Below are 16,067 nucleotides of genomic sequence, written 5' to 3'. Positions count from 1 at the left end.
ATGTTGCCCAGGCTGGTCTTGAACTCTTGGGCTCAAGTGATCCACCTGCCTTGGCCTCCCAAAGTGTTGGCATTACAGGCGTGAGCCACCTACCGTATCCGGCTTAACTGGAATATCTTATCAAACATCTTTAAATTAGTCTTAGCTAAACAAAGTTTCAATTCTAAGATTTAATAATTTTCTTACCATTTGGGGTCCAACATTCACATTGATTGGTCCTAAGGTTTTTGGTAAAATCTTTGTAGGTGAGTTGGTATTGGAAACTGGAAATGCAACAAATGAAATGTTGCCTGAAATGATATCAAAACATTAAATTAGTATTCTGCAATACCAAGGTCATTTTCTAGCTACAGACATCCATGGTTCTAATCCATTTTGTTGAAGTAATTTACAATTACCTTAGTAAGCATATTATAAACAAAATACACCTTACTGAAAAACCATACGAACGATTGCTTTGTTGTAACAAATACAATTAATTTTGCTGCATAACTCTTATTTATATTTTACTGAAAATCTATAAATAGTTCCAATTAATTGACAGCTATGAAACTTTCAGTTGGTCTTTTAGAGGAAAAAATACTTACAGAATCTATAATGCAAATCACAGTTTACATCGGAATTGAGAAAAGATCTTTAATAGACACGATAGAACAAATAATGTATGAAACACAACATGGAAAGTAAAATAAACATTCAGATTTCTTTTTAGTACAAAATATTGCGACTAAAGGCTAACATATTTTCAAACTGTCAGATTGCTAATGCTTTGGGGTTTTATAATACTAGATAAAAAACATGGTGCTAACTAGTTATTAATACTAGAAACAGTAAGATCTGCACTGTGTTTTCAAGTGATTTCAGTACTTTAAATTTCAAATTAACATAGCAAACTCCAACCAAGAAAATTCCCCACAAAGGAAAAGCCAACCTATTATTTTCTGAACTGTAACATTAACTACTTAATTCCCCCGACAAACTTCAGCTTATCAATGTTTCTCTTAGAAGATAACAGTGTAACAAAATACATCAAATGAGATCATCCAGGAAGCATGTGAAAGAAGGCCAACCCTAAAACCCTGGGGACAACCAACATTTAAGGGTAGGGTGACAAATACATTTCCTTCTTAGTTGCCTTCCTCAGATGGCCCACATCTTACAAAACTTGACCACACTGCCTTACTTCTTTTTTTTTTTTTTTTTTTTTTTTTTTTGAGATAGGGTCTCCCTCTGACACCCAGGCTAGAGGGCAGTGATGCAATGATGGGTTACTATAGCCTCAAACTCCAGGGCTCAAGTGATCCTCCCACCTCAGCCTCCAAAGTGGCTGATGCCACAGGCATGTGTCACCACATCCAGCTAATTTTTTTATTTAACAGGGATGTGGTCTCGCCATGTTGCCCAGCCTCAACTCAAACTTCTGGGCTTCAAGCAGTCCTCCCCCTCAGACTCCCAAAATGCTAGGTGTTAAAGGCCAGGCACGCTGGCTCACGCCTGTAATCTCAGCACTTTGGGAGGCTGAGGTGGGCAGATCACGAGGTCTGGAGTTCAATACTAGCCTGATCAACATGGTGAAAGCCTGTCTCTACTAAAAATAGAAAAATCAGCTGGGCAAGGTGGCACATGCCTACAGTTCCAGCTACGCAGGAGGCTGAAGCAGAAGAATCATATGAACCTGGGGGGTGAAGGTTGCAGTAAGCTGAGATTGGGCCACTGCACTCCAGCCTGGGCGACAAAAAGAGAATCCGTCTAAAAAAACAAATAAAAAAAGGCTTGAGCCACTGCACCGGCCTAAATGACATTTTTTTTCTTTTTCTTTTTTTTTTTTGAGATGGAGTCTCGCTCTGTCGCTCAAGCTGGAGTGCACTGGCACGATCTCAGCTCATTGCAACCTCCACATCCTGGGTTCAAGTGATTCTGCAGCCTCAGCTTCCCAAGTAGTTGGGATTACAGGCACCCGCCATCATACCCAGTTAAATTTTTATATTTTTAGTAAAGACGGGTTCATCATGTTGGCCAGGCTGGTCTCAAATCCTGGTCTCAGGTGATCTGCCCACCTTGGCCTCCCAAAGTGTTGGGATTACAGGCGTGAGCCACCACAGCTAGCCCTAAATTAATTCTTTCATCTCTGCTCTGTGCTTTCTGCCTCTTCAGAGATTTTACCCATCAATTATCTACTCTGTCTCCTGAATTCAACTATTCCATTGGCCCTTTCACTTCAGTTTTTCTCTCTGCCCATTTGGCACTATAGAGTTCATTTTCCCCCTAATTACACATTTAAAAATCAAATTATCTTTCTTGTACCCACTCAGCAACTCCTAGTACCCAAATCTGCTTCTCCTTCATGTTCTCACTCTTGATATGTAGAGTTGATATGTAGCCTTCCTATATGATCATCGAATCCACCCAGTGATCCAATCTAGAAATGGTCTTCATTCCATCCTCTCCTTCCTCACTCAACTGACCACCATATTTGTTATTCCTTATTCTAGTTCCTTTATGCCAGCGGTCCCCAACCATTTTGGCACCAGAGGCTGGTTTCATGGAAGACAGTTTTTCCACAGATCGGGGTGGGGGAAGGAATGGTTCTGGAATGATTCAAGCACCTTACATTTATTGTACACTTTATTTCTATTATATTTTAGTATGAATTATACAAATAATTTTAGAATGAAATAATTATACAAATCATCATAATGCGGAATCAGTGGGAGCCTTGGGCTTGTTTTCCTGCTACTAGACAGTCCCCTCTGGAAGTGATGGGAGACAATAACAGATCATCAGGCATTAGATTCTCATAAGGAGTGTGCAACCTAGATCCCTTACATGCGAAGTTCACAATAGGGTTTGTGCTCCTATGATAATCTAATGTCGCTGCTCATCTGACAAGAGGTGGAGCTCAGGTGGTAATGGGAGCCAATGGGAGCCACCGAGAAGAGCTGTAAATACAGATGAAGCTTTGCTCACTCACTGGCTCCCCTGCCTACCACTCACCTCCTGCTGTGTGACCCAGTTCCTAATAGGCCATCGACTGGTACCTGGTGGCTGATTAGGGACCCTGCTTTATGCTGCTGGTACTCGTTTAATTTGCAACTTTATATCTGGTTTGAATACAGTTACCCTCTAACTCAGTGATTCATAATACTGGCTGTTCAACGCAATTACCTGGGAAGCAATAAACAATACTAATGCCTACGTTCCAATTCTAGAGCTGCTGATATAATTGATCTGAGGTAAATCTGGGCACTGGGCCATTAAAAGTTCTCCAGACAGTTCCAGTGTGCAGCCAAGGCTGAGCACCACTGCTCTTACTAGATATCCTACCTCTAACAGCTTTCCTAGCCACTCCATGCATCTATAACAAACCAGTCTTTCAACTGGCAAAACTGTTCTGAACACTCCCCTAATTAGGGTTTGTAAGGACGCCATGACACTTCCTAAATACCTCTCAGACTCCTCAACATAGTACAAAAGCTCTAAGTCGAGATCTCACCCTGCCTCCTTTCCCAGCTTCATCTTCAGCTGCTCCCTCCACATGCACCCCAGAATCCAACCAGATTAAATATTTTACATTTCCAGAGAGGCATCAATTCAACCACCTGGCTTCGGCATACACCTTTCCTTCTGCTGAGAAGGCCCTTCTCTACTGAGCCAACTCCTACCTACTAGCACTTCAAAAATAGATTCCACACCATTTTCTGAGCAATTATTATGTCCCCAGAGTCTGCTCTAGAGGTTTCCTATATATATGTACATATATACATACACACATATATAGTGTACATATACATATATATACAGACACACACATACCCTGTTGCCCTAAGCATTGATGATGCAAAAAGTATATATATGTGTATATATATACACACACACACAATTTTATATGTGTATATGTATGTATGTATGTATGTATGTGTACTTTTTTCCTCATCAATGCTTAAGACAACAGTGTGAAATAGATTATTAGTGACTCTATTTTATACATTAAGAAATTGAGATTGAGATTAAATATAAGGTCCCACAGCTAGTGAAGCCGATGGCTCCACCTCCAAAGCCTCTGCTCTATACAACTCCTTCTCCTTAAAAGCTGTCCCATCTCCTGTGGTCTAAATCTTGGATATTCCTCTTCTGGCCTCTCATAAAACCTGTTTTTACTTACTTATAACTCTGTTATAAATGGGTTACATCTCTCAGCTTTGTATCCTAACACCTAATTTAGCTATTGGCACAAAACAGGTGCACAAACTATAAAAACTGATCAGCAAAAATTGAAATTACTACTTTTCCTAATCTGGATGCCAAACCTCCTGTAATAAAGCTTAAATTACAGCCCTTTTTATTTTTCCAATCAAGATCATAACTCATACTGAGTTTGCAATCAATTTAAAGAGCAGGTCCTTTGTTTATTTTGCTTTTAACACGACTGAACTGGTATTATCAAATAGTTTCCCTACCTTGTAATTGTGCAACTAATTTTCTTAAAACATAAAATGTGGCTGGGAACAGTGGCTCATTCCTGTATTCCCCGCACTTTGGGAAGCAGGGTGGATCACCTGAGGTCAGGAGTTTGAGACAAGCCTGGCCAACATGGCGAAACCCCATCTCTACTAAAAACACAAAAATTAGCAGGGCATGGTGGTGCACGCCTGTGACACCAGCTAGTTGGGAGGCTGAGGTACAAGAATTACTTGAACCCGGGAGGCAGAAGTTGCAGAGAGCCGAGATCACGCCACTGCACTCCAGTCTGGGCAACAGAGCAAGACTCTGTCTCAGAAAAAAAAAAAAAAAAGAAAAAAGAAATTGACAGAACAAAAATTACAGTCCAGAAATTATTTCACTTACATATGAAAATTTCGTACATGATAAAGGCAGTATTTCAAACCAATGATGTTAAGACAAAAGACTGTCCATTTTGATAAAAGAAATTTTAGATTTCAATTTCTCACATTGAACAAAAATAAATTTCAGAAAAATCAAATATTTAAACATAAAAATTAAAACTTTATAAAAGTATTAGAAGAAAAAAATGTAATATTTTTATAATCTGGGAATGCGGAAGGCCCATCTCACCATGTTACAGAATTTAGATATCTTAAGTGAAAAGACTGATTAAGCTGACTATTTGAAAATCAAAACTTTCTCTATTGCAAGACAATATACTTAGAAGACAAATGTCAGACTGGTAAACAAATGTGCAATGCACAGGTCATTTGAGTACCATCCTTAAAAAATTGTTTAACTTACCCGTATAAATCAACAAGAAAAAGACAATACCCCAATATAAAAGTAAGTCTGGTATATGGGTGAATACAGATGCCAGTAATGGCATGAAAAGATGCTTGATTTTAATAATTATGAAACTAATTTTTTTTTTAAAAAAAGAAACCTTTTGCCTACTAGACTGATAAAAAATTAACAAATCTGATAATACACTGAGTTGGTGATGATGTGGCAAAATAAGCACATTTTAAAAATACTGACTTGGCACCTACTACTGTATGTCAAGAACTAAGGCTAAGCATTAGGATATTCAGTGAACAAGTAACATTCCTTCCTGCACTCAAGGGGTTAACATACTCTGTTAGCAAAGGGAGTACTGTAGAACCTTTCTGAAGATTCCGACAATGTGTTGATTGTAATTAGAGAGGAATAACTATGTGTTAGAATACAGAATTTTACATAAATGATTTAAAAATAATTCTACAAATTTGAAAGCTTCTTTCCATCTCAACAAATACCCTCTGTTGCCTAAGTGGCAACCTAATGTCTAGCTTCTGTGACATCATGATTGACAATGGGCATGTCCTCTAACCAGCAGTTCTTCTGGTGGAAATAGACTCTAATAAACTAGGCAGATAAGAACAATTATACATGTCCTGGGATTGGAGCATTATGGAGAAATGCAAAGACCTACAAAAAATTTAAGTGTTTCAACATCTTTTGGTGAACGTTTATGATAGAATATTATATAGTCCCTGAAAATCTAAGCATGTATTGCCATGGAAAAATGTTACTGTTATAAGAGAACATGATTACATTTACATGAAAAACTTCATATACATACATCTTTATATATTTATAAAAAGCCTGCCAAGAGAAACCATAAATTTAACAGTGGTTAGCTCTGAAAAGTAGCACAGAGGAAGCTTTTTTTTTATACTTTTTTATTATTTGAAAAAACATTTAATGAACATGTATGCACTTGCTTTATAAATTTAAAAGCTACTGTCATTCTGAAAAAAAAAGAGAGAGAATGAATTAGCCATAGCTGCTAAAACAAGTTGAAGATCTAAAAATGATTGTCTTATAAGTAGTAAAAATGAAATATGCTTTAAACGTAGTTAAAAAGGGGCTGGGCACAGTGGCTCATGCCTGTAATCCCAGCACTTTGGGACGCCGAGGTGGACAGATCATGAGGTCAGGAGTTCGAGATCAGCCTGGCCAACATGGTGAAACCTTGTCTTTACTAAAAATACAAAAAATCAGCCGGGCATGGTGGTGTATGCCTATAATTCCAGCTACTGGAAAGGCTAAGACAGGAGAATCACTTGAACCCAGGAACCAGAGGTTGCGGTAAGTGGAGATCACACTATTACACGCCAGACAGGTGACAGAGAAAGACTTTGTCAAAAAAAAAAAAAGGGGGGGGGGGGGCAGTTAAAAGGACTCCACTAGAATTCCAATAGTTGTAATATCCAGAAATAAAAGCCACATGCTTACTTCCATCAAATTAGCTAAGTTCAGCAGCAGATACATATATGGACTCAACAGGACACCTTTAGGTAAGCTATATAAAGATTCAGTCAATCAAAATTTCAGCCAGGCTGAGGGAAGTAAATAAAGTTTGAACAGTTTTTCCTAAGTGCGTGGCCTAAATTCATAGCTCCTTGGCAAGATGAGCTCGACACGGTCCAGAAGCTGATTCCTGGCACTCAGGGTATTAAAAACAATTTTTGAAGTTGCTTGGATTTTGGTTCTGGCAATTCCCTCAATTAACTAAATGAGATCAATCACCTAGGGAAGTGGCTAAGAAACAGAACTAAAAACTTAGGCCAAATCTTGGCACGGGCACAAGATTTTAGCTCAAATATTATTTCAATTTATTGAGTAATTGAAATATTTTTGTTTTCCATTAGAACTGTCTAGACACCATAGTTTTTTTTTTTTTTTTTTTTTTTCCCACTCCTAATTCTTTAGGGGATTCCAGTTACAATTAATCATCTTCAAAATGTTCAATTAAAATTAAAACAAAAATCCAGTCACATAATTGTGGTTTGTCTATATGATGCTAATATAAATTTTTTTTCCATGGCATAAATTTTTTTTTCTTGAATTAGCTTTAAGAAAAACCTTCTTCACCCAAGCCTACATCACATCCTCTTAGAAGAACCAAATTTGTAACTTACCATAGGAAAGAATACATCTTTTTGTGGGTTCATAAATCTCTTAAATTAGAAGCAATGATATATCCCATATATACAGGGTCCAACTTCCCAGAACAACCTAACCTATAGCCTAAAATAGACGTTTTTGTTTGTTTTAAGACAGGATCTTGCTCTGTCACTCAGCCTGAGCAGTGGCACTATCACAGCTCACTGTGGCCTCAAACTCCTGGCTCAAGTTATCCTCCAGCCTCAGCTTTCCAATGAGTTGAGATGGTTGGTGTGCGCCAACATGCACAGCTTTTTTTTTTTTTTCCTTGTAGGGAGGGGTCTCACTATATTGCCCAGGCTGGTCTCAAACTCTTGAGCTCAAGAGATCCTCCCACCTTGGCAAAGCACTGGGATTACAGGCATGAGCCAGCACATTCAGCATAAATAAAGTGACCTAGATTGTGGTGGTATATGTGTTTGCTAAAGTCCCAGAATGCTACACTAAAAGGGGTGATTCTACTGTATGTAAATTAGACCGTAATAAAATGATGGGGAAATGTAACCTGGGCGAGTTCATATTAATTAGTAAGATGTTACCTACAGATTATATTATCCTCTTGCTTTTTCTCTTCTGTCACCTCAACTGGCACTTAAAAAATTACAGGTAGTTCGCCTTCTTGTCTAAATTACATCCCTTCAGCTACTGTCCCTTTTAAGTCAGTCTCCTGCATCATCGCAATCTTTCCCTCTCTGCTGGATCATTCTCATTAGCACATAAACATGCATAATTGGGCCGGGCGCGGTGGCTCAAGCCTGCAATCCCAGCACTTTGGGAGGCCGAGGCGGGTGGATCACGAGGTCGAGAGATCGAGACCATCCTGGTCAACACAGTGAAACCCCGTCTCTACTAAAAATACAAAACATTAGCTGGGCATGGTGGCGCGTGCCTGTAATCCCAGCTACTCAGGAGGCTGAGGCAGGAGAATTGCTTGAACCCAGGAGGCGGAGGTTGCGGTGAGCCGAGATCGTGCCATTGCACTCCAGCCTGGGTAACAAGAGTGAAACTCCGTCTCAAAACAATACCACCACCAAAAAAAAAAAAAAAAAAAAAAAAAAAAAAAATGCATAATTTCTTCCATCTCAAAAACAAAAAACAAACCAACTTTTCTTGACCACCCACAGTTCTCCAGTTACCAACTAATTTCTGTTGCCCTCTACAGCAAAACTACTCACAAATCTGCCAGCATTTGCAGTTTCCATGTCTTCCACTTCTCAGTTTCTCTTGAACCCTCTCTTCCCAATTTCCCCCCAACAAATTCCACTGAAATTTGTGGCATTCAAAATACTTTAACCTTCCATCTGTTCTGACACTTTTAAAAATCACACCTTCATTAGAAACACTTTCTTCACTTGACATCCAAGCCACCATTTTCTCTTGGTTCTTCTCCCCAACTACTGGCTGCTCCTGCTCAGCCTTAGTTGCTGCTGCTCCTCTCTAAACATTTGGGAGCCCCTTAGCTCGGTCCTCCAACCTCTTGGTGGTGAGCCCTTCCTTGTGAGATGATCCTAAGTCTCCTGGCTTTAAATATACTGATAACTCTCGTGTATACTTCTCCAGATTAAATCTCTCCCTTGTACTTCACATTCACATATCCAACTATCTTCTCATATTTCCATTTTGATGTCTCACACGTATCTCAAACTTAACATATCCAAAATCTAACTCTGGACTGCCCCCTCCCCACCTAGAAACCTTCTTCTTCATTTCAGTAAATGAAACTATTCTTCAACTGCTCAGACTGAAAAGATTACATTGTTGAGACCTCGCTTTCTCTGATATCCCAATTCAATCCATTCAAGAATCCTGCAAGCTGGATCTTTAAAACACAGCTTGAATTATAACCACATCTCACCTTCTCCTCTGCTGTCACTCTGATCCAGGCCAGCATCTTGGTTTGAATTATTGCAGTAGCTTCCTGATGCATCTCCATGCTGCTGCCCACCTACCCTACTTTTAATGAATAATCCACTCACTCTTCTTCACGCTGATATCAAATGCAACCTTGACTTTACTTATTTGGGTCAATTTATTTTCTATTCTGATCTGCCTCTTCATATGCCAGTTCCCCATAGTTTTATTTTATTCATTATTAACAGTTCCAGAAGAGAATAAACTGAATCAGAAAAAGAAAGTAGTATCAAAGCATTTCCTTCCTTCTTGTACTACCTTTTAACTATTTGCTAATGACTACAGTAAAAGACTATCGATTAGCTTCAAAGACAGTACTAAAGAGGTCAAGTTAACTGGTCAGTTCTAGAATGGGCAATTTGTTTTGCAAAGAGAAATTATATCACAACCTTAAGACTATATTTCTTTTTTTTTTTTTTTTTTTGAGACGGAGTTTCACTCTTGTTACCCAGGCTGGAGTGCAATGGCGCGATCTCGGCTCACCGCAACCTCCGCCTCCTGGGTTCAGGCAATTCTCCTGCCTCAGCCTCCTGAGTAGCTGGGATTACAGGCACGTGCCGCCATGCCCAGCTAACTTTTTGTATTTTTAGTAGAGACGGGGTTTCACCATGTTGACCAGGGTGGTCTCGATCTTTTGATCTCGTGCTCCACCCACCTCGGCCTCCCAAAGTGCTGGGATTACAGGCTTGAGCCACCGCACCCGGCCAAGACTGTATTTCTAATCTTAGTCAACCACCTGGAAAGCAATATATGTCACTGAAAACAAAGTAGTCTAGGGAGAAAGTATATAGATGGCTCAGGGGATATCTATCACCTGTATTTGAAAAATAACTCTTGGGCCAGGGGTGGTGGCTCACATCTGTAATCCCTGCACTTTGGGAGGCTGAGGCAGGCAGATCACAAGGTCAGGAGTTCGAGACCAGCCTGGCCAACATGGTGAAGCCCTGTTTCTACTAAAAATATAAAAAATTAGCCAGGCGTGGTGGTGTGCACCTGTAATCCCAGCTACTCAGGAGGCTGAGGCAGGAGAATTGCTTGAGCCTGGGAGGTAGAAGTTGGAGTGGACCAAGACAACGCCACTGTACTCCAACCTGGGTGACAGAACAAGACTTCACCTGGAGGGGGAGGGGTGGGAAGAAAAAGAAAAATAACTAAGGCCCCATAGGTCAACAACACCATCTATGTAAATGAAATAAAAACAAAAGACAAACTTTGCAGCTACTCCGACTCATTTTTATGTTTAAATATACTAATATACCTTTTTCTTTTTTAAAAAAGCAGTTTTCAGGCCAGGTATGATGGCTCATGCCTATAGTCCCGGTACTTTGGGATGCTGTGGCAGGAGGATCACTTGAATCCAGGAGCTCAAGACCAGCCTGGGCAACATAGTAAGGCCTAGTCTCTATAAAAAAATAATAAAATTAGCCAGGTGTGGTGCCACAAACCTAAGGTCTGAGCTACATGGCAAGCTGAGGCAAGAGGATCTCCTGAGCCCAGGAAGTCGAGGCTGCAGTGAGCTGTGTTTATGACTGCATTCCATCTGGGTGACAAAACAAGACCCTGTCTCAAAAAAAAAAAAGTTTTCACTTTATTTACTAACTAGTATTACCTATCTGCACATGCACATTACACCACTGTTACATTTTATTTTGATGCATTGGTACTGAACCATGTTCACCAAAGTTCCTAATATTAAATGCAAAGGCAATCACCATTACAAAACTTTTTAACTGAGTGACCTCAACATCACTATAATTGGGATATGTGACAAAGAGAAGATTAAAAAGTTCATAATATCTCCAAAGTATAATGGTTAAAGTGACCTCTGGAACCTTTCTCCCTCTATTTGGTTCTACATGGAGATCAGGCATCCCATTGTGCAAAGGTAAGGACAGAAGATCTGACACACACATTCCTACATATCACACACACGGAAGGAAAAGCCTGAATGTTTCTGCAGCTATCAGAACACAGAGGACCTTCATGATTCGCCCAAATGGATCACCTAACCAGAATCTTTCCAAAGGATCCTTGAAATGACCATAATAAGTGTATTTATAGCTCTATGGTCATATTTCTAAATGAATCAATAAATCTTGCATGTCAGTCTTCGCTATATACTTTCCCTAGAAGACCAAACCTGTTCTCTTGGCTTTATTGAACATTTTTACTTAGAGGATACTTTTTAAAACAATTAGCTAGCTCCTTCCTTCTCTGGTATCTAGAACCATAAATGCCCTAAATTCTTAAATTTCCATCTTACCACAAGTGCCCTAAATTCTTACATTTCCGTCTTACCACATGTCAAGATTTAAACAGTATCTCTTCATTGCTTAAGCAAACTCCTCAATTCAAGCTCTGGTATCTGGAATATTATAATTGGTTTCATTTAGTTCATCAACCCTAAAAGATATTAGAATCACTAAGGTCACTTGCAGGGCCCTTCTCCTTCAATAATTTTTAAAATGTTAACCCAAAAACATTTGTCTAATCTATAGGTTGGATACTGCTGTTTTTTCACTGGCTTCTTTACCTTTAATTAAAACATGTCATTTCGAAATCTTTTTTCTGTTAGCATATTCATTCAAGAAAACTTTTTAATTGTTCAGTTTCTCATTTTTCTTCCACCTGCTCAACTAAAATTTCCTAGTTTGTAAATGAATCTTCTGATTAATAATTGAGGAATTTTACTATATGTCCTCAAACAACTTGATCCTTCCAATCCTTCCCAGCATTCTTCCCAAATATGAGTGATCACAAGATTTACTATAAAGGGAACAGAGGTGTCTCTTATTCAAAAAACATACTCCTGGGCTCCAATGGACATTTAAAGATTCAAAACTATGTAGAGAATTTGAATTTTTTTTTCTTTTTCCTTTTATTTATTTCTTTTAGAGACGGGGTCTCACTATGTTGCCCAGGCTGGCACGCAGTGGCTATTCACAGGCGGGATCCCACTACAGATCAGTACAGGAATTTTGACCTACTTCGTTTCCGGGCCGGTTCACCCCTCCCTAGGCAACCCGGTGGTCCCCCGCTCCTGGGAGGTCACCATATTGATGCTGAACTTAGTGCAGACACCTGATCGGCATAGCGCACTACAGCCCAAAACTCCTGGACTCAAACGATCCTCTAGCCTCAGACTCCTGAGTAGCTGGGACTACAGGCACACGCCACCACACCTGGCGAGTTTATATATATTTTTTATTTTATTTTATTTTTTTATTTTTTAGACGGCGTTTCACTCGTTACCCAGGCTGGAGTGCAATGGCGCGATCTCGACTCACCGCGACCTCCACCTCCTGGGTTCAGGCAATTCTCCTGCCTCAGCCTCCTGAGTAGCTGGGATTACAGGCACATGCCACCATGCCCAGCTAATTTTTTTGTTTCACCATGTTGACCAGGATGGTCTCGATCTCTTGACCTCGTGATCCACCTGCCTCAGCCTCCCAAAGTGCTGGGATTACAGGCTTGAGCCACCGTGCCCGGCCAAGTTTATATTTTTAACAAGTGCCTCAGATGATTCTTATGGTCTGGTAAGACTCTTTGTTCAAATTAAGGAAATAATGAAATGCAAGTAGACTCTAATATACTGAATTTATCTCTATTCTCAATTTAAAAAGAGAAGGGGCTGAGTGACACTTATTTCTTCCATTTCTTGTTCTTAAGTGTTATATTTTTTCACTGTTTAGCCCATTTTCACTCACTACTGTTAGTGCCATCATGACAGCCAATACACCCACCATATGGCACACAGACACTGTTTTAGGCCTAGTAAAAGAGAAAGCACAGAAAGCACATTTTATCTCATACCAACAGCCACTGAATGGCTAGAGTTGATCAAGGCAGCTGAGTGCAACCACACGGATCAGAATTTATGAGTACTCAAATACCCAAGGGTACTTAATTGCAAATTATTTTCATGAAGAAGCTCACAGTTCCTCTGAAAGGGTAGCCAGGCAGAGGTAACAGATAAATCCTTTTACATTTACAGTTAAGTGAGATATTTTTCTAATATTTATAAGATGTGACCATGGCTGCAGACAGACTTTGAATTAAAAAGTTGGGTTTTTAAAGTAAGTATTTATGGCCAGGTGCAGTAGCTCATGCCTGTAATCCCAGCACTTTGGGAGGCCAAGACACGAAGATCACCTGAGGTCAGGAGTTCGAGATCAGCCTGACCATCGTGGAGAAACCCCATCCATCTCTACCAAAAATAACACAATAATTAGCCAGACATAGTAGCACATGCCTGTAACCCTAGCTACTCAGGAGGCTGAGGCAGGAAAATTGCTTCAACCCGGGAGGTGGAGGTTGCGGTGAGCCAAGATCACGCCATTGCACTCCAGCCTGGGCAACAAGAGTGAAACTCTATCTCAAAAAAGAAAGTTTATGTATTTATTTGAGATAGAGTCTCACTCTGTCACCTAGGCTGGAGTGTTGTGGCACAATCTTGGCTCACTGCTGGCTTCTGCCTCCTAGGTTCTAGCAATTCTCCTTCCTCAGCCTCCTGAGTCGCTGGGATTACAAGCACCCAGCACCACACCCGGCTAATTTTTGTACTTTTAGTAGAGATAGGGTTTCGCCATGTTGGCCAGGCTGGTCTTGAACTCCTGACCTCAAGTGATCCACCTCCCTCAGCCTCCCAAAGTGCTGGGATTATAGGCGTGAGCCACCGCACCCAGCTGGGTTCTTAAAATAAATTTAAAATTCTAGGATACAAATTCAAAGGAACCAAGGACACCCATGAATTAGGAGTTCCAAAGCAGTTCTTCTCCTTAACAAATAAAAAAGGAGATCATTGTTTTATAATGATAATGAACACTAAGTGGCTCATTCAAAACTGCAGTAAGTTATTGATATTATAATTTCAACAATATATTCTACTTGAGGGCTATTACTGAAGCTACATTTAAATCACATTGTGAAATCCAAGAAACTTTTTTTTTTTTTTTTAAAGACAGAGTCTGGCTCTGTTGCCGAAGCTGGAGTGTAGTGGCATGATCTTGGCTCACTGCAACCTCTGCCTCTTGGGTTCAAGTGATTCTCCAGCCTTAGCCCCCCGAGTAGCTGGGGATTACAGGTATGTGCCACCATGCTGCCTGGCTAATGTTTTTTGTATTTTTAGTAGAGACGAGGTTTCACCATGTTGGCCAGGCTGGTCTCGAACTTCTGGCCTCAAATGATCTTCCCACCTCAGCCTCCCAGAGTGCTGGGATTACAGGCGTGAGCCACCGCGCCCGGCCTATATTAAAAATTCATCCATTAAATATTTTTCAACTTTTTTTGAGACAGGGTCTGGCTCTGTTGCATAAGCTGGAGTGCAGTGGCATGACTTCAGCTCACTGCAGCCTTGACCTGGGCTCACGGGATCTTCCCACCTCATCTTCCTGAGTAGCTGGAACCACAGGTGCGGGCCACCATGCCCAGCTAATTTTTGTATTTTTTGTAGAGACAGGATTTTTGCCATGTGCCCAGGCCAGTCTTGAACTCCTGAGTTAAAGTGATCTGCCTGCCTTGGCCTCTCCTGGTGCTGGGATTACAAGCATGTGTCACTGTGCCCAGCCCATTAGAAGATTTTTGAAAATTTTTATAAGTAAGTTCTACTGTGTCTACCTGGCACATAGTAAGTGCTCACTCAGTGGTCTCTTCCTTTTTCTGTCAGAGAAATTGCCAAGAGAGTTGCCAAATTTTCACCACAAGTGAGCAAAGTGCCAAAACCAAGTCCCCCATTGAAAGTCTCCAGCTTTAGAGTTTTCATGTAAAACTTCATTTGAAAATTGGTTTCTTGACACTTGGTAAAAAGAAACAACCTAATTACATGACAGGTTCCTGGATCAATTCACAAACATAGCTATTCATAGTATATGCAAAGCACCATACTTATATTGGTCTACCTGCTCCTAAACAATATAAAAAATTTTCTCTTTAGAGAAATGTAGGCATCAGGCACATCTCCCCTCTTAACTCCACTCAAGAGATGAGAAATTTCAAGGTGGCTGTTATTTCTAGTTGCATACATATATGTAAGACAGAGAAAAAGGCTAAATCCTTGACTCTGCGTATTCTGAATTGGGTTACAATAAACAGGTAAGGCTCAGGTTCCTCTAAGACCTTAGTTTTGTGCTAAAGAGTTCATACATAAAGCAAGAACCACAGGTACTTCACTCCTAAAGTCTTCTTTCAGTATATATTTTAAAGATTTAATTTAAGGCTGGGTGTGGCGACTCATGCCTATAATCTCAGCACTTTGGGAGGCCAAGGTGGGTGGATCACACTGAGGTCAGGAGTTTGAGACCAGCCTGGCCAACAGGGCAGAACTCTGCCTCTATTAAAAATACAAAAATTAGCCGGGTGTGATGGCAGGCGCCTGTAATCTTAGCTACTCAGCAGGAGGCTGAGGCAGGAGAATTGCTGGAACCCAGGAGGCAGAGGTTGCAGTGAGCTGAGATTCCAGCCCTGGCGACAACAGTAAGATTCCATCTCAAAAAAAAAAATATAATAAAAAAGGTTTAATTTAATCTCAAAATTGATTATGAAATTAAAGACAATTAAGGATTTACGTCTAGATGGCAGCTGAATTAGGAAAGTTTTTGTTTGTTTGTTTCCTTTAGACACTCCCAACCAATTTCCAGGTAACAAATTTGAATGGTTTGGTTTCTCATATACAGAGTATAAATCTACAATATAAAATTATACTCTCTATATTCTATATAAACTAA

The 16,067-nt window shown here is 40.1% G+C and overlaps 1 protein-coding gene across 10 annotated transcripts in view; it reads right to left on the bottom strand.

Moving 5' to 3' along the window:
- Positions 1-16,067, bottom strand: part of TFDP2 (transcription factor Dp-2) — a 187,077-nt gene that overhangs the window by 54,564 nt on the left and 116,446 nt on the right. For all 10 annotated transcript variants that reach the window (XM_074405813.1, XM_003942575.4, XM_010330409.3 and 7 more), the window contains one exon: positions 187-290. In XM_074405813.1, coding sequence (XP_074261914.1) covers positions 187-290 — 104 coding nt within the window. The remainder of the gene's footprint in view (positions 1-186; positions 291-16,067) is intronic.

Source organism: Saimiri boliviensis, chromosome 9, assembly GCF_048565385.1.
Source record: "Saimiri boliviensis isolate mSaiBol1 chromosome 9, mSaiBol1.pri, whole genome shotgun sequence".
Taxonomy (NCBI): domain Eukaryota; kingdom Metazoa; phylum Chordata; class Mammalia; order Primates; family Cebidae; genus Saimiri; species Saimiri boliviensis.
The sequence above is the reverse complement of the archived record's forward strand: the minus strand, read 5'-3'. Positions and strand labels throughout refer to the sequence as shown.